At 48.4% G+C, this 21,738-nt stretch overlaps 1 protein-coding gene across 2 annotated transcripts in view; it reads right to left on the minus strand.

The window, feature by feature from the left end:
- The window catches only part of RINL (Ras and Rab interactor like), a 28,928-nt gene extending 13,394 nt beyond the window's left edge, over positions 1 to 15,534 (minus strand). The window contains exons 1-5 of one of the 2 annotated variants that reach the window (XM_077318521.1): positions 12,453 to 15,534; positions 11,961 to 12,090; positions 10,789 to 10,914; positions 9,258 to 9,402; positions 7,846 to 7,957 (exon numbers count right to left, since the gene is read on the minus strand). In XM_077318521.1, coding sequence (XP_077174636.1) covers positions 7,846 to 7,957; positions 9,258 to 9,402; positions 10,789 to 10,841 — 310 coding nt within the window. In that variant the 5' untranslated portion in view covers positions 10,842 to 10,914; positions 11,961 to 12,090; positions 12,453 to 15,534. Of the gene's footprint in view, positions 1 to 7,845; positions 7,958 to 9,257; positions 9,403 to 10,788; positions 10,915 to 11,960 lie in introns of both variants that reach the window. The other variant, XM_077318520.1, reaches the window with a different exon arrangement.
- Between the last annotated feature and the right edge of the window lie 6,204 nt (positions 15,535 to 21,738).

Genomic DNA, 21,738 nt, shown 5'->3' on the forward strand with positions numbered 1-21,738 from the left:
GACACGCAAGCAGCGGCAGAGGCCGAAGCGGCGGCCAGGGCCAGAGCGCAGCTGGAGATCGAGGCGGAGGCGGCGGCTCGGGCGAGAGCGCAGAGGGAAAGGGACAACGGAGACGAGGAGCGTGAGGACGCCGGCGGCGGCGGTGGCGATGGAGCCGGAGGGGACAGCGCGGAAGGAGAGGATGCAGCAGCAGCGGCGGCGGCGGCGGCGGCGAACGTTGCGGGAGCTGAAGCGGCAGCGGCAGCAGCGGCACGAGAAGCGGCGGCGGCCGCACGGGCAGCAGAGGCGGCAAGGGTGGCAGCGCAAGCCAGAGCGGCGGCGGGGAGAGGACGAGGCATCGGCCGTGACGCGAGACCCCTGGGCCCGGCCCCGGTACCGGCGGATTGGGGCCCAGGACGCCTACCCCCCCACCTCCGTGGAGTGGAAATGCGGAGCACCTACAAATTCAAGGCTAAGTTTTCGGGGAACCCCGCAGACTTCCCTACGTTCCTGGTGCATCTCCAGGCCTACATGATGGACATGGGTTTCACTTTCCATGACGATGCCGAGCGTGTGCGCTTCGTGGGGGAAGCCCTGGAGGGCAAGGCTGCCAAATGGTTCCTGGACTTGTACCGTTACCATCCCCAAGCCATCCGTAACTACAACCACTTTCTGCGCGCCATGCGCCAGATGTACGTGGAACCGTTTGAACGGGAGACAGCGGAGAAGAAACTCAGAGCTCACCGGCAGGGAAAATTGTCTGTGGTCGAGTACGCCAGAGAATTTAAGGAGCTGGCGTCCTCGGTGCCGGACTGGACCGAACCCGAACGCGTGCTTGCGTTTGTGGGGGGCCTCTCACCTACTCTGGCTGACAAATGTCTCCTTTTGGACGACCCGCTTACGGTCGACGGGTGGGTCCAATTGGCTGGGGAGATGGAGAATTGATTGGAGCGGGCCTCGATGGTTCAGGTCCTGGCAGGTAAAACCGTGGCGAAGACTTCCACCCCGGCGAAAGCCAAGCCCAGAGCAAGATTGGAACCGACTGAGCGTACCCGGCGCATGGAGAAAGGGTTGTGTTTGGGCTGCGGCCAAGCTGGGCATTTCCTCGCACAATGCCCATCAAAAGCAGTTTCAACCCCGAGGGCCGTGAGCAGCCCCCCGCCGAAAACCCAGCCCGCCAAGAAGACTGCTCCGAAGAAAAGTGCCAAGTCTCTTCTGGTGCCAGTGGCTGCCGTACCGGCAGTGGATGACTCGGAGGAAGGTAGCGGGCTGGAGGACGAGGATCAAGCTGACGAGCAGTCGGGAAACGAGGACGGTCTGCTGTAAAGGCGCCCCGCCAGCAGGCCGCCAACAGGGGCAAACGCGCGGTGAGTGATTCCCCCTTACTGCTCCTACCCGCCAATCTCTCCAACCCTAAGTCTGGGAAAACGGTGGGGGTCCGATGTATCGTGGACTCGGGGTGCACCCAATCCTTGGTGAGCCCGGCACTGGCCGAGACTTTGGGGGTGGGAAAAGTGCCGTTGGGGGAACCCTTGCCAATTACCCAACTAGATGGGAAATGTGCTCCTGGAGGGGAAGCCACGGCGAAAACGCGCCCAATGGACTTGGACATAAAAAAACATTGGGAGCAGATCCAACCTTTGGTAGCCCCTCACTCTGCGTTCCCTTGCGTGTTGGGGCTGGATTGGCTAAGGGAGCATGATCCCCTAGTGAAGTGGAAAGAAGGGACTGTGGAGTTCACCTCTCCCGCTTGCGAGCAGCACGCTCGACCACGGGGCCCTCCGCGCACGGGGGTTGTGGCCGCGTTGGGATCCGGGGGGGGCAGCGCTCCCTCCCGAGTACCGAGACTTTGCTGATGTGTTCGCGGAGGCGGAGTGCAATCAACTCCCTCCTCATCGTAAAACTGACTGTGCCATCGAATTGAAGAAAGGGGAACCCCTCCCCAAAGCCAAACTTTATTCCATGAGTCCGCGGGAAATGGCGGAGCTCAGGGAATTTTTGGATAAGAACCTGGCGAGGGGCTTTATTAGACCGGCCACTTCTTCCTTGGCGGCCCCGGTTCTCTTCGTGAAAAAGAAAGACGGTTCGCTGCGCTTGTGCACCGACTACCGTGGGTTGAACGCAGTCTCAACGTGTAATGCCTACCCGCTCCCTCTGATAAAGGACTTATTGGGCCACTTGGGGAAGGCGCGAATTTTCACAAAACTGGATTTGAGGGAGGCCTATTACCGGGTCCGGATAAAAAAGGGGCACGAATATTTGACAGCTTTTAACACTCCCCTGGGGCAGTTTGAGTACACCGTAATGCCGTTCGGCCTCGCCGGCGCTCCGGGCGTGTTCATGAATATGATTAATGAAATTATGCATGATTTATTGTACCAGGGGGTGTTGGTGTACATTGATGATATTTTAGTGTATTCAGAAACTGTTGAGAGCCATGCTAGCTTGGTCCGTGAAGTGCTCCGCCGCTTGCGGAAGCACCAATTGTTCGCCAAACTATCAAAATGTGAGTTCCACCGGGATGCGGTGGAGTTTTTGGGCTTCCGGGTCTCCCAGGCTGGGATTGAGATGGACCCGGGCAAGGTGCGGGACCTGTTAGCTTGGGAACCCCCCCGTACTAGGAGGCAATTGCAAAGTTTCTTGGGGTTCGCTAATTTCTACAGAACGTTTATCCCCAATTTCGCCAAAGTGGCATTGCCTCTCACTGACTTGTTGAAAACCAAACAAGGGGGAAAGACAGCAAACCGTCCGGGGGCGCCCCTCCTGTGGACTCCCCCATGCCAGGACGCGTTTGACAGACTAAAACTTTTGTTCACGTCCGAACCGGTGCTGGCCCATGCTGATCCAACTAGGCAATTCACTGTGCAAGTTGACTCCTCGGACGTGGCAATGGGGGCCGTAATCCTCCAAGAAGGGGAGGATGGGAAATTGCATCCGCTGGCCTATCTTTCAAAGAAATTTTCTGGGGCTGAGAGGAACTGGGCAATTTGGGAAAAGGAGGCAGCTGCAGTAAAATTAGCCCTTTCCACCTGGAGGCATTGGTTAGAGGGGTCCACAGTCCCATTCGTAGTTTGGACGGATCACAAAAACCTCCAGGCGCTCAAGCAGCCCCGCTCGCTTTCGGCAAAACAGATGAGGTGGGCGGAGTTTTTCGCTCGTTTCAACTTCTCCCTTAAACATCTACCAGGCAAAATGAACTTTTTGGCAGACGCCCTGTCGCGCCTGCCCCAGTACAACAGCAAACGGGACCCATTGGTGGATACAGTGTTTACCCCCGCCCAACTGGGGATGGCCGCGGTGACGCGTAGCCACACGAAGTCTGGAATGCCCATTCCAGGGGGTTGGGTCCAGAAGGAGGTGTCACAGGACTCGGAGTTTCACTCCCTCCGCCCCGATCTAACTGAGAAGGGGGGGCTATTTTTCAAAGGCGAGAGGCTTTTTGTCCCGACGGCAGCCAGGGGAGAGGTTTTAAAACTTTGCCACGACGCAAAAACTGCTGGACATTTTGGGTTTGTGAAAACTCTGCACCTGGTCAGGAGACAGTATTGGTGGCCATCTCTGCGCAAGGATGTGGAAAAGTATGTGCAGGGGTGCCCCATTTGTATCGCCTCAAAACCTGCCGGGGGAAAGAAGAAAGGGTTGTTGCAGCCCCAGCCCACCCCCTCTCGTCCATGGACAGATGTTACTATGGACTTTATCACAGACCTACCCCCCAGTCAAGGGAAAACCGTCATTTGGGTGATAGTGGACGCTTTTTCAAAACAGGCGCATTTTATCCCTTGTACAGGCTTGCCTACTGCAGCAAAATTGGCTTCATTGTTTGTAAACCACGTGGTACGCCTGCACGGGATCCCGACACGGGTTCTGACGGATCGGGGCCCCCAGTTCGTTGCCAAATTCTGGCGGGAGCTCCTAAGACTGTTAGGCGTGGAGCAAGCCCTCACTTCAGGCTATCACCCTGAGTCGAATGGCCAGACCGAGAGGGTAAACCAGATCTTGGAGCAATATTTACGCTGTTTCATCAACCACCAGCAAGATGATTGGGTCACCTTATTGCCACTCGCTGAATTTGCCTACAACAATGGGGCCCACGCCTCAACGGGGGTATCCCCCTTCAAGGTGGTGTATGGGACTGATTTAGTGGCAGCACCCACCTGGGAACTCAACTCCACCGAAGCGCATTAACAAATGGGCACATTAACAAATGGGCAGCAACCATCAGTGCGGGGTGGCCAGAAATAGTTGCTAGCCTCAAAGGGGCGAAACAAGCCTATAAGGCCCAGGCAGATAAGAAACGGGTACCTGCACCTGATTGGAAAGTGGGAGATCTGGCCTATTTGTCCACAAAGAATTTGAGGTGCCAACAGAAATCCAAGAAGCTTGGCCCAAAATATGTGGGGCCATTTAAAGTGGTTAAACTAATTAATGCTGTAACTGTGGAGCTAGCTTTACCAAAAACTTATAGGAATGTGCATCCGGTTTTTCATTCCAGCCTGCTGCGAAGAGCTCCCGTCCCGGATGAATGGCACCCTCCTCCAGCTACGCCTGTGCCGATTTACATCGACAAAGACACCCACTATGAAGTCAACCAAATTTTAGACTCTCGTTTGCATAAGGGTCGCCTTCAGTATTTGGTCGACTGGAAAGATTTTCCCTCTGGGGACAAGGAGTGGGTTGAGGCTGGGAATGTGAAGGCACCCCACCTTCTCAGGGCTTTCCATCGAGCATTCCCTGATTGTCCTCGCCCGGTAGATGCCGGCTAGGTGGGGGAGTGAAGATAGTTTTAATGCGGAGGGATGTCAGGATTGTAGAATCTCTGTCATAAATTAGCCTGAGTTCCTCCATGTCAGTTATATTGCTTGATTGGGCCTGGCGCCTGCTTGCCCCGGCCTTGTAGTTTGTAAGCTATAAAATAGAATAGTGATGTTATGTTAACCTTATCTTGTTGTGGGCTCACAGGGTTGTTGTCACCTCTCTCAAGGCTGGGAGAATGAAATCCTGTTTTTGTTACACATATGTCTTTTCTCTCCTACCCCCCCCCTTGGGAACTGTCAAGTTTTGGGCGGGAGAAATGTATTGATAAGCTGAGGCAAATCTGGCCTCTGGTCAGATTTGACTTTCAGTCCAATGCGTATAGTGCTAATCAATAAAACTCTTTTCTTTCGAAGAAGTTTTGTTGTGAGTTTCCTGTGCGTCTGACAACGGGTAGATCTTCTTGTGTCCGACGTATTTATATTGGGGGGTTTGTTCAGGGGTTTCTTGGTATGGTTTGCACCGTGATTTTGCAGTAATAAAAAGCTGAATGATTCCAGTGCCTCCGTGTTCCTTGACTCACAGATCTAACATGTTCCCCTGGGAAAATGGCTGAGTTGGAGGGGGGACTCATTCCAGTTTTTAAAATTTTTAAAAAGGCACAAGAGCAAAACTATCCACTTGATCGCTTGCAGCCTCGAGAACAAATGAGACACAGGAGAGACAAAGGAACACAACAGCTGGAAAGTCATCAGAATATTAAATCAGACCGATGGGACTTCAGTGGGGTTATAATGCTATACAGTGCACCTCCAAGAATGGTTTCCCCCAGGGGAACTAATATCTGTTGCCTAGAGACCTATGGTAGTATTGGGGGATCTCCAGCCTCCAACTGGAGGTTGGCGACAGGACTCAGAGGGAAGAAGGAGAACATCTCTCTGATTCAAAACAGGAAGGTGCAGGACACATGTGTTGCAAGTGGATGGGCCTGTAGGTTTCCTACATTTTACAGAGCAAAACCACACTGACAGAGCCCACCTCCCACAAGGATCATTGTCTTAGCACATGTGCACCACAATCCATGCCTGCAATCCACGCCCAGACATCTCTGGGGGCTCTAAGAAGAACATCAGGAGAGCCCTGCTGGGTCAGACCAGGGAGGATTCATCTAGTCCAGCCTCCCGTCTCACCCAGAAGAAGAAGAGTTGGTTCTTATATGCTGCTTTTCTCTACCCGAAGGAGGCTCAAAGCGGCTTCCAATCACCTTCCCTTTCCTCTCCCCACAACAGACACCCTGTCAGATAGGTGAGGCTGAGAGAGCCCAGGTATTCCTGCTCGGTCAGAACAGAACAGTGCTGTGGCGAGCCCAAGGTCACCCAGCTGGTTGCATGAGGGGGAGCACAGAATCGAACCCGGCATGCCAGATTAGAAATCCGCACTCCTAACCACTACACCAAACAGGGGCCAACCAGTTCTGGAGGGCCAGCAACAGGGCAGAGAGGCCAAGACCCTCCTAAGAACATCAGGGAAGTCTCTTATTTGGGGGGGGGGGGAGATATTATAATATTTAGTGTTCTTTTGTGAAGTTCTGACTTTGAGGGGAGGAACCACCTCTTCATAGAAACCCGAGACAACAAAAATAAAATGATAGAATGGCTGCTTCATCGGACCGATATGTTCTCCAAACTATTCTATGCTCAAATCCACAAATCTGGGGTGGGGTGGAAGGTGATAAACATTTACAGAAATATATAAGCGTCAGGGGAAAATAAACGAAATCCTGAAGTCGCCCTCCAAGCCATTCCAGCTTGCCTGAAAACACCCGCCTCGTAGAGTGCAGAACTCAGCCATCACTCCCCATTTGCACCTAGTTCCAAGCCATTCGGTGGGGACCTGCCTTGTCCCAGCAAGACGCTCTGCCCCATACTGAGGGGGGGGGGGGGAAGAGCTGGTTTTGCCCTTCCAAACCTCTTCCCTTTTCTTTAGAAAGAGAAAGAGAACTTATCTGTGTTGCAAACCCACCGAAGAGAAACACAGGAAGAGAGACACACCGAAGAGAGACACCTTGAAAACGAGGGGATGGAATGAAGCAGGGAGAGTGACGGTGCTGGTTTCAAAAGGCAGACAAAAGGGAGACGTAGAGTCCAGTGGATCCAAAATGGAGCATGCTGGGAAGATCTGGGATACCCTGCCTTCCAAATAGGACTCCCAGCTCTGGGTTGGGAAATCTCTGGAGATTTGGGGGGTAGAGCCTGAAGAGGGTGGGGTTTGGGGAAGGGAGGGGCTTCGGTGGCGTGAAATGCCCTTCTGCAGTGGCCATTTTCTCCTGGTGAAGTGATCTCTCACCTGGAGATCTGTTGCAATTCCAGGGGATCAGCTGCCCCCTGAAGGTTAAAAACAGCGAAGAGAAATTAAGCCACGAATGATGAAAGAAGAAAAAAGCTAATGAAATAGCTACAAATCAATCAAGTCTTTGTTTATTCAAAATATATGCCAGAACGAGTTCCGGTATAACACATTTTTCAAAGGGAAAAATCTTCCTCAGTGGCTTAATTTTCTTACTCTGGTAGACTCATGCCGCATAGATCCCCTGCCCAAAATTGTTTCAAATTGTCGCTCCCGTTGATATGTAAAAGCTGGAAATCTTTTTTCCCCTTTGGAAATTGAGTGTTATACCAGAACTTGTTCTGGCATATAATTTGAATTAAAGAAGACTTGATAGAATTTGAATTAAAGAAGACTTGTAGGTATCTTGTCAGCGGGGGAGGGAGGAAAACAATGATTTTTAAAGGGTGTTAATTTTTTTTTAAGGTTAAAAAAAAGATTCAAAAGGGAAAACTGGAAAATAAGCAGTAGCAAGAAAAGATCAAAACCAAACATGAACATGAACCAAACTATATGGAGAAAAGGAACAAAAGCACGCACACACACACACACCACAGTTCACGTACAAGAGCCAGGGAGAGCAGAGCAAGGGGCAGCTATCGGCCACATACACGGCAAAAGTCTGCCTCCAAGGAGCAGGAGCTGGGAGAAAGGGAAAGGCTGTGGTTCTTCCCTGCCCACGCTCTCCTTACATCTGCACAGTACAAAGCACACCCAAGGAAGACCTACCAGAGTTCTCTTCTAGAACAGGGAAGCAGAGGACAGCGCTGGCCTCACTTTCCCGCGTCCGAATCAAGATGACCCGGGAACCTCCAGCCACGTTTCTGGTGACGATGAAAGTCTGGTTACAGGAAAAAAGGGCCAGAAGAACACAGAGTGAGCGAGAGAGCGCGCATGCAAGAAAACAGGTTTAGCAATCATTTTTATCTGGAAGGCACGGACATGAAGACAGGTCCATGCTCAGAGCCCACTTCCTTCCCCCTTTGGGCAGGAAAGAGGAACCAGATGGAAGTGTCAAGCAGATTTGCAGGTTATGCTAAACTAGATCCTAAAACCAAGGAAGTAGTAACTAAAATTTTGCCAATAGTCCCCCTCTCCCCACTGAGAGCACTGCAAGAGATGGTGAAGCGAGACTCCTCAGAACAACAGAAGAACCCTGCTGGGTCAGACTAGTGGTCCATTCAGTCCAGCATCCCACCTCACACAGAGGCCAACTAGTTCCTCTGTACAGCCAGCTACAGGGCAGAAAAGCTGAGGCCTTCGTAAGAATATCAGAACAGCCTTGCTGGATCAAAGCAGTGAAGGTCCATCTAGTCCAGATCATGTATCACACAGGGGCCAGCCAGTTCCTCTGGAGGGCAAACATCAGTCCATATAGGCCGAGGCCTTCAGAAGAACATCAAAAGTGCTCTGCTGGGTCAGACCAAGGAGGGTCCATCTAGTTCAGCATCCCGTCTCATGCTGTGGCCAACCAGTTCTTCTGGAGGACCAACAAGAAGAAGAAGAAGAGTTGGTTCTTATATGCCGCTTTTCTCTACCCAAAGGAGTCTCAAAGCAGCTTACAGTCGCCTTCCCTTTCCTCTCCCCACAGCAGACACCCTGTGAGGTGGGTGAGTCAGAGAGCCCAGATATTCCTGCTCGGCCAAAACAGCTTTATCAGTGCCGTGGCGAGCCCAAGGTCACCCAGCTGGCTGCATGTGGGGGAGTGCAGAATCGAACCCGGCTTGCCAGATTAGGTCCGCACTCCTAACCACTACACCAAACTGGCTCTCTACACTACACTACACCAAACAACAGGGCAGAGAGGCTGAGGTCTTGCGCTGATGTTGCCTCTCAGCACTGGCTTAGTGCCTCTGAATGTGGAGGTTCCCCTCAGGCACCACTTGATATAGTCTTCCCTAAATCTCTCTCTTCCCCTTTTCAAGCTGTCTTTTCCTGTGGCCATCACGGCATCCTCTGGCAGCGAATTCCCCATTTTAATCATTTGCTGTGTAAAACAGCGTTTCCTTTTGTCCAGCCTGAACCTACTGTTTGGGGGGAACGGGACACCCTCAGCTCCAAAATAATCTCTTTCAGGAAGCACAGCCGATTGCTCTGGCCCTCCTGGCCCGCAGACTTTTCAAACGTTGTGAGTCACTCACCCCAGGGCCTTGTTCCGTGAGCAGTTCTGTGGCTTGCTGTGGGTTGGTACCGATGGGCTCCCAAATGTCCCTTGTTGCGGAGAGCCTGTCCCAAAGGCTGAGGAGGGAACCATCACACTCCCCGTTGACTAAAGCGGGTGAGGGACTGCGCCGAGGAGAGGGGAGTGAGAGAAAAGAGTGAACAGAAAGACTGGGTCACCTACCCTGGCCAGGCAGGGCGTTAGTTCGTTCACAGCTAGTCACCAAGACAGAACATAAGGTTGCCAACTGGTTTCCTGAGCTCCCCTTCTACACCTTTAGCAGCAGCTGGATGGAAGGTAGGCAGCACCAAGCTCTGCTCTCCATAATATTTTTCCTGCTGTCTTTTCTGGCTGCTATTTGCCATCTAGGTAGGCATGCCAGCCTCTCAGCGGTTTTGAGTGTTTGATATTTATTTCTCGGTGTTATGTATAGTCTGCCTTTCTCATTGGGACTGCAGGCAAATTACACGTAGTAAGTCAGGAGTGGTCAAACTGTGGCTCTCCAGATGTCTGTGAACTACAATTCCCATGAGCCCCTGCCAGCTCTTGGGAACTGTAGTCCATGGACATCTGGAGAACCACAGTTTGGCCATCCCTGTAGAAAGACCATCAAAAGGATGCGATATAAAATCAACAATGCAAAAAAGGGTTTTAGGTTGTAAAAATTTGGAACCAATCAGAAATCTGGAAACAGAACTGAAACCCAAGTGTAAGTATTGACAAGAACCTTAGGACAGGGCTGGGCAAACTGCAGTCCTCCAGATGCCCATGGACTACAATTCCCATGAGCCCTTGCCAGCATTCGCTGGCAGGGGCTCATGGGAATTGTAGTCCATGGACTGCAGTTTGACCTTAGAAGAATGCAAAAGTGTCACAGTAGGCTCCATCTCTGTGGCTTCGACCCCCAAATTCCCATTTTTAATTTGGCTTCCCTCTTGTTAAAATTGGATTGGGAATTCTTTCTTTTTAGTCCCCCTTGCACCAAGTTTTACCCCGGCATACAGCATTTGTACACAATACTGTGCTCACTGTTCCATCTTCAACATCAAAATATTTTGTTGGGTGTGGGTAGTTGGGGGATTAGTTGGGTGAGAGGAGGGCAATTTTATGGTTTTACTATGTTGATTTTAAACTTCCTTCAATGTCCAAATAGCTCTGGCTGAATCAACACTGTTAGTTCTGGCAGGCTCACAAGGATGGAATGAGCATTTCCTGTTCACAGAAAGACTGCCTGTAAACATGGGGGTTCCATTGAGGTATTCTGGCCAACCAGCAGGGAAAGCACTGTGCTACAAGGATGCCTTGGCAAACCCTACAAACGGTCCCCACATCTAGAGAAAGTTAAATCTGTACATTAAGTTCTCTTTTGTGAAAAAAACTAGCTATGGGTCAGTCCTAAACTGTCTGCCAACCGATGTCAATAGGTGGCAAGCATGCTTACCACTGGCCCTCCCCCTGTAAGGAGGTGGCCAATCAGCTCCTTCCCTCTTACAAAATGGCAGCCAACTTACCCAGACACATGTTCCACAGGACCTCTGGTGTCACCGGAGACAGAGTCAGACATGATTCACAGAGAACCGTCACCGCAACTTCAAAAAGCCCACATCCTGAGATTACCAGGTTCTCCTTTGCTTCTCCTGGAAGACCAAGATGACTCATGGAATATTAGACTGTCACTGGGTTTTACAGAGACATTGGATGAGGGGCTCTTGGCAGGACCTCCAAGTCTTATTGGGTTCCCAGACTTGGAGGAAAAACAGACAATCCCCCTCCTCCCCCCCCCCCGGCTGCATAACCATGGGCACCCTTAATATTAAGGGAAGAAGCTTGAAGCTACCTGATGCTGCATTAGACCCTTGGGGAGTATTGCCTACACAGGCTGGCAGCAACTCTCTGGGGTCTCAGGCAGGGGTCTTTCACATCACCTATTGTCAGATTCTTTAACTGTAGTTGCCAGGAACTGAACCCGGGGCTTTCTGCAAGGGAAGCCACTATGCCATGGCTACTTGATCCAGAGCAAAAAAATTGTTACTTACTCCCAGGGAGCAGTGGTTTAAGGCTTTTGGGGGGGGGGCATTAGCATCACAGCCAGTTTAAGGATTTACAGAACCCTAGCAGAGTACAATTGTGGTGGGAGCAGCCAGACTGAGGGCAGAGGGCCCCCTCCACAGTGGAAAGGGGTGTCACTCTGAGTGTCCTTAAAGAAGGAAAAGGGGGGGGGGGGAGAAGCTACAGCCCTGATCCATGGGGAGAAAGGCACAGAGTGGGGCACCTAAAAACACAGGGCCCGTAGCATGGATAAACCGGCCAGGCTCCCAGGTAGCACCTTTTGTCTTGTACGACCCTCAACTTTACGTTGGTAGATCGTATCAAAGGACTCCTCTGGCAGTGGGCACATGGCGGACCACAGCCCCTGTATGCACAACAGCAGGGGAAAGGGCTGTGGCCAAAGACTGTGGGCCTGTCGGTAGGCGCTGAGCCTTGGCCAAGGAAGGCCTGACTCTGCCCACTGGGAGAAGTGTAGGCACCCCATCAGGGACCAAAATGGCAGAGTGCCTTGGGGACTGCGCCGTTCACGTCCCACACCCACTCGCAGACTGGTTTGCCGTTTCCGGTCGACCCCACCCCAAGGCCACCTCGTACAACCTGAGAGTCCGCGCACAAGGTGTGAAGCAGGTCTTACCTTTTGGGGGAAGGCGGCGGCCTTCAAAGCTGCACCACGAAGCGAGAAGCGATGGAGGACGGCAGGTCTGGGAGACACAGCAGCAGGGATGTGGTTTCCACCTCCGCCGACTGCCTTCACGTGGTCTCTGCTTGGTTTTTGAAAAAAGAATGCAGAGAAAATGAAAAGGAGAGAAACGCTGTGTTACCAACACTGCCTGGTGTCTCAAATGCTCACCTGGCAGGCTGGCCCTCGGTTCAAGCTCATGCACCTTGTCAAAGGGACCAGCTGTTTTTGGTCTTCTTCTGTTGTGGCAGAATCCATTAGAAGGGCAGACTAAAAATTCCACCCAGAGCCATACAAGCGTCTCACAACACAACCTTTTCAAACCGGGCCAGAAACTTTGAAATCTCTTCCTAAGAGCTCACACTTAGTTTGGGAAAGAGAAGGAGGGGGGGGGATGCAGAGGTTCTGAATACTCCCCCCATTTTTCTTGCTGATTAGGCATGTTACCTGTGAGTTTACGCTCCGCTCAACTGTCACAGAAGTCATTTGCTTGAGGTTACTTTAATCTTCCACTGGAACAGCTGGAGAAAAGTTAGATGAACCGCTTTTCAAATACAGGTTTAAGAGTTAAGATTGGCCCTTCTTGCTTCAGAAAATGTAATTGCTTTAGTTTAATTAATGAACTAATAAAAAACAAAGAGGGCATTTCATAAGTAACTCATGTGCACCTGCCAACTGGCTCATGTTCATTGGCTTTATCTCTAATTTCGTTAAGAATGCATCACTTATCTGGATAGTAATCACATGATGATAGAAAAAACTTAGAGAAGATGAGGCTGATCTTGTTTCTATAAATAATGTATTGTTGTGATAAGCAAACCAGATTTCTCTGGGCAGTGCTCTCAGCAGAAGTCTAGGCGAGATGTCTGGCCCTATGTAATTTAGACTTACTTGGTAATCCCTCAAAGCAGAGAGACAAAAACTTGAAATGTGGGTTGACTCTAGTACTCACTATTATATGAAGCAACAGTTGGAACCTTGATAATTTTAGCACTTAGTTTGATACTGACTGTAGGGTACATTTTCAGACGCTTGTATTTCTTCATGCCTCATCTAATAAAGGGTAGTAAACTCCCCCCACCCCCCAAATAAGCATCGATTATCATTCAAAGAAGAGAACTCACTCCTAACTCTCAGCTGTGCTGAGTGGTGGTTCTAGAAATTTAATCATTTGAATTTTTCTCTTTTTTTGTTGCTGTCAAGTCACAGCTTACTGACAGCAACCTGATAGGCCTTTTGAGGCACGAGAAGCTCAAGGGCCTGCCCTGCATCATAACCTGGACTTCCCTGGAGGTCTCCCATCCAAATACTATCTGGGCCCACCTTGCTTAGCTTCCGAGTTTTGCTGTTAAAATATTTTGAACAGGGAGAGAACTCGTTGGATCATAGAGTTGAAAGGGACCTCATGGGTCATCTAGTCCAACCCCCTGCACTATGCAGGACACTCACATCCCTATCGCTCATCTACTGTCCCCTGCCATCCCCTTGAGCCTTCACAGAATCAGCCTCTCTGTCAGGTGGCTATCTAGACTCTGTTTAAAAATTTCCAAAGATGGAGAACCCCCCACCTCCCGAGGAAGCCTGTTCCACTGAGAAACCGCTCTAAGTGTCAGGAACTTCTTCCAGATGTTTAGATGGAATTTCTTTTGAATTAATTTCATCCCATTCATTCTGGTCTGTCCTTCTGGGGCAAGAGAGAACAATTCTGCTCCATCCTCCATATGGCACCCTTTTAAATACTTGAAAATGGTTATCAGATCCCCTCTCAGTCGTCTCCTCTCTAGGCTAAACAGACCAAGCTCCCTCAACCTTTCCTCATACGTCTTGGTCTCCAAAACCCTCACCATCTTTGTTGCCCTCCTCTGGACACGCTCCAGTTTGTCAACATCCCTCTTCAATTGGGGTGCCCAAAACTGAACACAGGACTCCAAGTGAAGCCAAACCAGAGCAAAGCAGTACCTTCACCTCCCGTGATCTGGCCACGATACTCCGTTTGATACAGCCCAAAATCCTGTTTGCCTTCTTAGCCATTGAGTCACACTGCTGACTCATGTTCAATGTACGGCCTACTAAGACTCCTAGATCCTTTTCGCACATGCTACTGCCAAGACAAGTCTCCCCTGTCTTTTATTGGTGTATTTGGTTTTTCCTACCTAAATGCAGAACTTTACATTTGTCCCTACTGAACTTCATTTTATTCAGTTTAGCCCACTTCTTGAGCTTATCAAGATCATTCTGTATTCTGTTGCTGTCTTCTGTAGTGTTTGCTACCCCTCCTATTTTAGTATCATCTGCAAATTTAATTTTAAAAAAGGTAAAGGTATCCCCTGTGCAAGCACTGGGTCATGTCTGACCCTTGGGGTGACGCCCTCCAGCATTTTCATGGCAGACTCAATATGGGGTGGTTTGCCAGTGCCTTCCCCAGTCATTACCGTTTACCCCCCAGCAAGCTGGGTACTCATTTTACTGACCTTGGAATGATGGAAGGCTGAGTCAACCTTGAGCTGGCTACTGGGATTGAACTCCCAGCCTCATGGACAAAGCTTTCAGACTGCTGCCTTTCCGCTCTGCGCCACAAGAGGCTCTTGCAAATTTAATAAGTATCTCCTCTAATCCCTCATCCAAATCATTTATAAATATGTTGAACAAGGACAGATCCTTGGGGTAATGCTCTTGTCACTCTTTTCCAAGAAGATGCTGAACCATTAACAAGTACTCTCTGGGTACAATTTGTCAACCAGTTATTGATCCACCTGACAGAATTAGGATCCATACTGCCTTTTACCAACTTGTGAACAAGAATATCATGTGAAACCTTATCAAAAGCTTTACTGAAATCCAGATAAACTATGTCAGCGGCATTCCCCTGATCCAGCAAGGTAGTCACTTTCTCGAAAAAAGAAATAAGATTGGTCTGACATGACTTGTTCTTGCGAAACCCATGCTGAGTCTTAGAAATCATAGCTCTCAGTTCCAGCTGCTCAAGGACCGAGTGTTTATTTCTTCCAAAATTTTGTCAGCTACAGATGTCAAGCTGACGTGTTGATAATTACCTGGATCCTCCTTTTAGCCTTTCTTGAAGATGGGGACAATATTTGCCCACCTCCAATCGTCTGGCACCTCACCTGTTCTCCAAGAAGTGTCAAAAATACTGGACAGAGAGAACTGAAGATGGCGCCATAAAGAAAGCTGTACTTTTGTTCAGCTCTTAAGCCATGCCGAGGGTCAGGGGCTTCTGCACCTGGCTGACCTGAACAGATACGCAAATCTGCTCACCGGTCGCCCCAGGAACCGGGAACGGCATCCTGAGGGTCCTACAGATCCGTTGGGAGATAGGAAGACCTCCCTGGATTAATAGCGGCTTGTGCTCAAGGTCACGATGGCGTCTTTGTCGCAAATAACTTTACAAGCTTGAAACGACCAGCTGACCTTACATTCTTCCCAGACCATCATTTACCAGATCGACAGGAGCAGAAGCTGATAGAAGCTGGAATTTGCAACAGTAAGAATTGAAAGCTTTCTGGCTTTTCTCTCTCTTCTCCCACAAGCTCTTCCCTCCCCCCCCCTCAACCAATTCACAAGCGAATTCCTTCTTTCGCCTAGTGAGAGACTCCCAGCTAATTATACCCATTAACCAAACAAAGAGAGTGCTTTGAAGATTTATGGGTGAAAGTTCAGTGGGGGAATTTGACTTGATATGGAGATCTACAAACTGATAATTTGGGATCGCTCGTGCTCCCGTGAGACCTCACGAGACTTTCTGTTTATAGTTTGTGACTGCCTAGAACTATGGAAGAATTAACTAAGGCACAGCTTTTCCATTTGTTATGCAAAGGAAACTCAGAGATACTGAAAGCAGTCAATAAGCTGGAAAAGGAAATTCGTGGGACTAAGGGGGAGCTTTTGGATGGAGCCCAAGGTCCAGAGAGACCAGCTGATGATGTAGCTCAGCTAACAGTAAATCAAGTGAAACTTCAATGTCTGGAAGTTAATCAACTGGAGGGAGAGAGTTCCAGAGATGTAAAAACCCAAAGTATCTTTAAAGAACCTGGGAAAACAGATTCACGGAAGGAAAGTACCAAAAACCTGGAAGTCTATTCAGAGCAGGAAATGACTTGGATCAGCAAAATAAAAAGAGTCTATTCAAAAGCGACAGCAACTAGGAAGCTATCAGGAGATATTTCTGTGCGACCAGAGGAAGAGATCCAGATTGACAAAGGATTCAGAGCCCCTTCAAAGGCGATTACAAGCAAGAATCAAGTAAGAGATTTCTTTGGCCCTGACAGAAGGACAATCAGAAACACTCTACTATAGAAAAAAACACAATTTCATTTTCTGCGACCACCTGAAAGATGAGCTGAACAATGGAGTATTCTCCTGGCTTCCTGTGAGAAAAATAGCAGTAGCAACCTTTAGGACAGGTCCAATATATGAAGGGAACTGACTTTATATTATTTAAGACAATAATAGAATATATCCTTATAATAGATTATACCCTCCTATGTATCAACAACTCCTTTGTTAAGAAAGATGGTAATAACTCCTAGATCAGGATTAATATGCGATGGGAATTGAATATGTATGTTAATATGTATGCCAAAAGAGGATGACAAACCATATTTTATAGGCATTAACAAGACGACAGTAGTAATTCTTGGGTCAGGGCCAATTTATGAAGGAGACTGACCTAATATCATTTAAGATAATAACAGAATGTATTCCTATAACAGATCATACTCTCATATTTATTAACAATCACTTGGCTAAGAAAAATGGTAAAAACTTCTAGACTAGGAATAATATGTGATGGGAACTAAATATCTATGTTAAAAGAGATGGCAAACCATATCAACTGGTCGCTTTTTCTTTACAACTTCTCTGTAAATGCTTTATATAATAATAAACAATAAAATTATTATAAAAAAAAATACTGGACAGAGGGGAGTCGACTGAAGATGGCGCCATAAAAGCTGGACTTCTGTTCAGCTCTTCAGCCATGCCGAGGGTCAGGAGCTTCTGCACCTGGCTGACCTGAGCAGATACGCAAATCTGCTCGCCGGTCGCCCCAGGAACCGGGAACGGCATCCTGAGGGTCCTACAGATCTGTGGGGAGGTAGGGGGACCGAGCTCCCCGGATCAACAGCGGCCTGTGCTCAAGGTCACGATGGCGTCCTTGTCGCAAACAACTTTACAAGCTTGAAACGACCAGCTGACCTTACATTCTTCCCAGACCATCTTTTACCAGATTGACAGGAGCGTTGACAGAAGCTGAAAGTCTACAACAGTAAGGATTGAAAGCTTTCTGGCTTTTCCCTTTCTTTTCCCACAAGCTCTTCCCCCCCCCCCCTCAACCAATTTACAAGTGAATTCCCTCTTTCGTCGAGTGAGAGACTCCCAGCTAATTATACCCACTAACCAAACAAAGAGATAGCTTTGAAGTTTTGTTGGAAAAAATTCAGTGGGGGTAGCTGACTTGATACGGAGATCGGCAAACTGATAATTTGGGATTGCCCGTGCTCCCGCGAGAACACACGAGACTTTCTGTTTATAATTTGTGACTGCCTGGAACTATGGAGAAATTAACTAAGGCACAGCTTTTCCATTTGTTATGCGAAGGGAACTCAAAGATTTGTTATGTTCCATTTGTTATGCGAAGGGAACTCAAAGATACTGAAAGCAGTCAATAAGCTGGAAAAGGAAATCCGTGGGATTAAGGGGGAGCTTTTGGACGGAGCCCATGGTCTGGAGAGACCAGCTGATATAGCTCAGCCAATAATAAATCAAACGAAAATTCAATGTTTGGAAGTTAATCAACAGGATGGGGAGAGAGCTAGGGATGTAAAAACCCAAAGTACCTTTGAAGAACCTGGGAAAACAGATTCAAGGAAGGAAAGCACCGAAAACCTGGAAGTCTATTCAGAGCAGGAAGTGATTTGGATCAGCAAAATAAAAAGAGTCTATTCAAAAGTGACAGCAACCAGGAAGTTATCAGGAGATATTCCTGTGCGACCAGAGGAAGAGATCCAGATTGATAAAGTATACAGAGCCTACTCAAAGGCGACTGCAAGCAAGAATCAAGTAAGACTTCTTTGGCCCTGGCAGAAGGACAATCAGAAACACTCTACTATGGAAAAAAACACAATTTCATTTTCTGCGACCACCTGAAGGATGAGTTGAACAATGGAGTATTCTCCTGGCTTCCGGTGGGAAAGACAGCAGCAGTAACTTTTAGGACAGGACCAATATATGAAGGGAACTGACTTTATATCATCTAAGACAATAATAGAATATATCCTTATAATAGATTATACTCTCATATGTATCAACAACTACTCTGCTAAGAAAGATGGTAATAACTCCTAGATCAGGATCAATATGTGATGGGAATTGAATATGTATGTTAATATGTATGCTAAAAGAGGATGACAAACTATACTTCATAGGTATTAACAAGACGGCAGTAGTAACTCTTAGGTCAGGGCCAATTTATGAAGGGGATTGACCTTATATCATTTAAGATAATAACAGAATATATTCTTATAACAGATCATATTCTCATATGTATTAACAATCACTTGGCTAAGAAAAATGGTAAAAATTTCTAGATTAGGAATAATATGTGATGGGAACTGAATATGTATGTTAAAATATGGTAAAAGAGATGGCAAACCATATCAGCTGGTCGCTTTTTTTCCTCAACTTTCTCAAGAGAATATGTTAAAAGAGATGGCAAACCATATCAGCTGGTCGCTTTTTTTTCTCAACTTTTCTGTAAATGCTTTATATAATAATAAATAATAAAATTATATTAAAAAAAATACTGGACAGAGGTTCAGAGATGACATCTGCAAGTTCTTTTAGTACTCTTGGATGCAATTCATCTGGCCCAGAAGCCTTTGTTTCATTTAAAGAAACTAGGCGTTTGTGGACTGCTCCAACAGTGATCCCAGGCCACCATTCCCGTCCCCCGATGTGGGAGGGAAGCATCCTGTTACGGGAAAACATATCTCTCTGTTTTTTTGCCTGACAGAAAGCAACAGAATCCATACAGATTTCTTGACAATGACTGCAACATACCTGCTGGAATGTCTAACCCCCAGATCTGGTTGTCTTCGCTTGGCGAGTCAAGGTCCTGGGTACCTTTCACAGCAATAACCAGGAAAGTCAAGCAACTCTTACCTGTGGACTGAAGTGTTCTGGTTTAAGGAAGGTAAACATTCACACAGCATGTCCCTGAGAGTTGCACCAAAGTGGGGAATCCCAGAACTCGGCTACAGAAGTCACTTCCTGTTCTTCAAGTATTTTAGACCCAGTTTGCTTCAGGAACAACAGTACAATAATCCAGCTTCCAGTTAACTGTAGAGAATTCTCAGGTGCTTAGTTACAACCTGAAAGGCACTAGGCAGGTTTACAGCCACAGCAACAACAGAAATATCTGCCCAGAGACAAAAGTTTCCGGCACCACAATTCCAAAATAAACATAAGAACGACATTTATCTTTGGCTGCAAGCTGGACTCATAGAATCATAGAATCCTAGAGTTGGAAGGGGCCATACAGGCCATCTAGTCCAACCCCCTGCTCAACGCAGGATCAGCCCTAAGCATCCTAAAGCATCCAAGAAAAGTGTGTATCCAACCTTTGTTTGAAGACTGCCAGTGAGGGGGAGCTCACCACCTCCTTAGGCAGCCTATTCCACTGCTGAACTACTCTGACTGTGAAAATTTTTTTCCTGATATCTAGCCTATAACGTTGTACTTGAAGTTTAAACCCATTACTGCGTTTCCTCTCCTCTGCCGCCAACAGAAACAGCATCCTGCCCTCCTCCAAGTGACAACCTTTCAAATACTTAGAGGGCTATCATGTCCCCTCTCAATCTCCTTTTCTCCAGGCTGAACATTCCCAAGTCCCTCAACCTATCTTCATAGGGCTTGGTCCCTTGGCCCCAGATCATCTTCATCACTCTCCTCTGTACCCTTTCAATTTTATCTACGTCCTTCTTGAAGTGAGGCCTCCAGAACTGCACACAGTACTCCAGGTGTGGTCTGACCAGTGCCGTATACAATGGGACTATGACATCTTGGGATTTTGATGTGATGCCCCTGTTGATACAGCCCAAAATGGCATTTGCCTTTTTTACCGCTGCATCACACTGCCTGCTCATGTTTAGTTTACAATCCACAAGTACCCCAAGGTCTCATTCACACACAGTGTTACCTAGAAGCGTCTCCCCCATCCAGTAGACATGCTTTTCATTTTTCTGACCCAGATGCAGAACTTTACACTTATCTTTATTAAATTGCATCTTGTTCTCATTTGCCCATTTTTCCATTGTGTTCAGATCTCGTTGAACTCTGTCTATCTTCCGGAGTATTTGCCAGTCCTCCCAATTTGGTGTCATCTGCAAACTTGATGAGTAGTCCCTCCACCCCCTCATCTAGATCATTAATAAATATGTTAAAAAGTACCGGGCCGAGCACCGAGCCCTGAGGTACCCCGCTACTCACCTCTCTCCAGTCTGATGAAACACCATTGACAACAACTCTTTGAGTGCGGTTCTCTAACCAATTCCCTATCCACTTAACTATCTGGAAATCCAGATTGCAATCCTTCAACTTATCCATCTCTTCTCCGGTGTGAGGCATTTGAAATTTGCTGTTGCTGCATGGGTGGGATTGGCCAGGGGGGATTAGAACCCACTATCCCACCGTGGAGCACAGAATACAGGACCAGTCCCAGAACTGTCAGCTATTATTATTAGAAATAACAATGTAAGCTCATAGATCACGCTGAAGGCCTTATCAGTGGTGTTTCTGCCTGTTCAACCTGAAAGTTACCCCCCCTCCAAACATCTCCACACTACCAATGCTTTATGAAAATATCAAGAGGGGAGAGAAGAAGAGCTGGTTTTTAATACCCTGCTTTTCTTGAGCCGAAGGAGTGTCCAAGCAGCTTCCAGTCGCCTTCCCTTCCTCTCCCCACAACAGACACCCTGTGAGGGAGGTGGGGCTGAGGATGCCTTGGTGTTAGTGCTCTGTGAGAGCAGCACTACCAGGGACGTGACAAGCCCAAGGTTACCCAGAGGGCTGCATGTGAAGGAATCAAACCCGGCTGGCCAGATTAGACGCTGCCGCTCCTAGCCACTACACCAGTCTGGCAAATTATGTTCCTAGGAACCCCAGCAGTGGGTGAACTCCTCATGACTTAGTTGCTCCAACACAGGGGCCATGAAGTCTTAAGAACATCTTCTTGGGATTAAGTACCAATGAGTGGATTGCAGTGTGGCTCTGAGGCGACCAATTTAGGATTGCACTGCAAATGCCAGCAGTTCAGCTGCTTCAGCCTCCTGCATGAGATCCTCACACTGTAAAGACACTGCTACCACCCTCTGGCATAAGTGCAGCTACTCGAAGAACAGACAAACCAGGAAGGATTTCTGGAGGCTCATGACCCTCTGGGGCAAGGCCAGCAGAAGCCCCCAGCGGCACGCTCTTTGCCAGCACTCCCCCCCTTCATTCTGGCAGTGAAGCTGGTTTCAGGTTTGGCAAACTACAGCCGCTCCACCCCCTGGTGGTGGAAAGCGCCAGCAAGTTGCAACTGATGGGGCTTTCGAGGTAAGAGATTAACAAAAGTGAGTGGTTTTGCCGTTGCCTTCCTCTGGGGAGAGGCCCTGGCTTGCCCTGGTGGTCTCCCACCCGAGTACTAATCAGGGCCTGAGACTGGGCTAGCCAGGAG

Source organism: Paroedura picta, unplaced genomic scaffold (genome assembly GCF_049243985.1).
Source record: "Paroedura picta isolate Pp20150507F unplaced genomic scaffold, Ppicta_v3.0 Ppicta_v3_sca21, whole genome shotgun sequence".
Lineage (NCBI taxonomy): Eukaryota > Metazoa > Chordata > Lepidosauria > Squamata > Gekkonidae > Paroedura > Paroedura picta.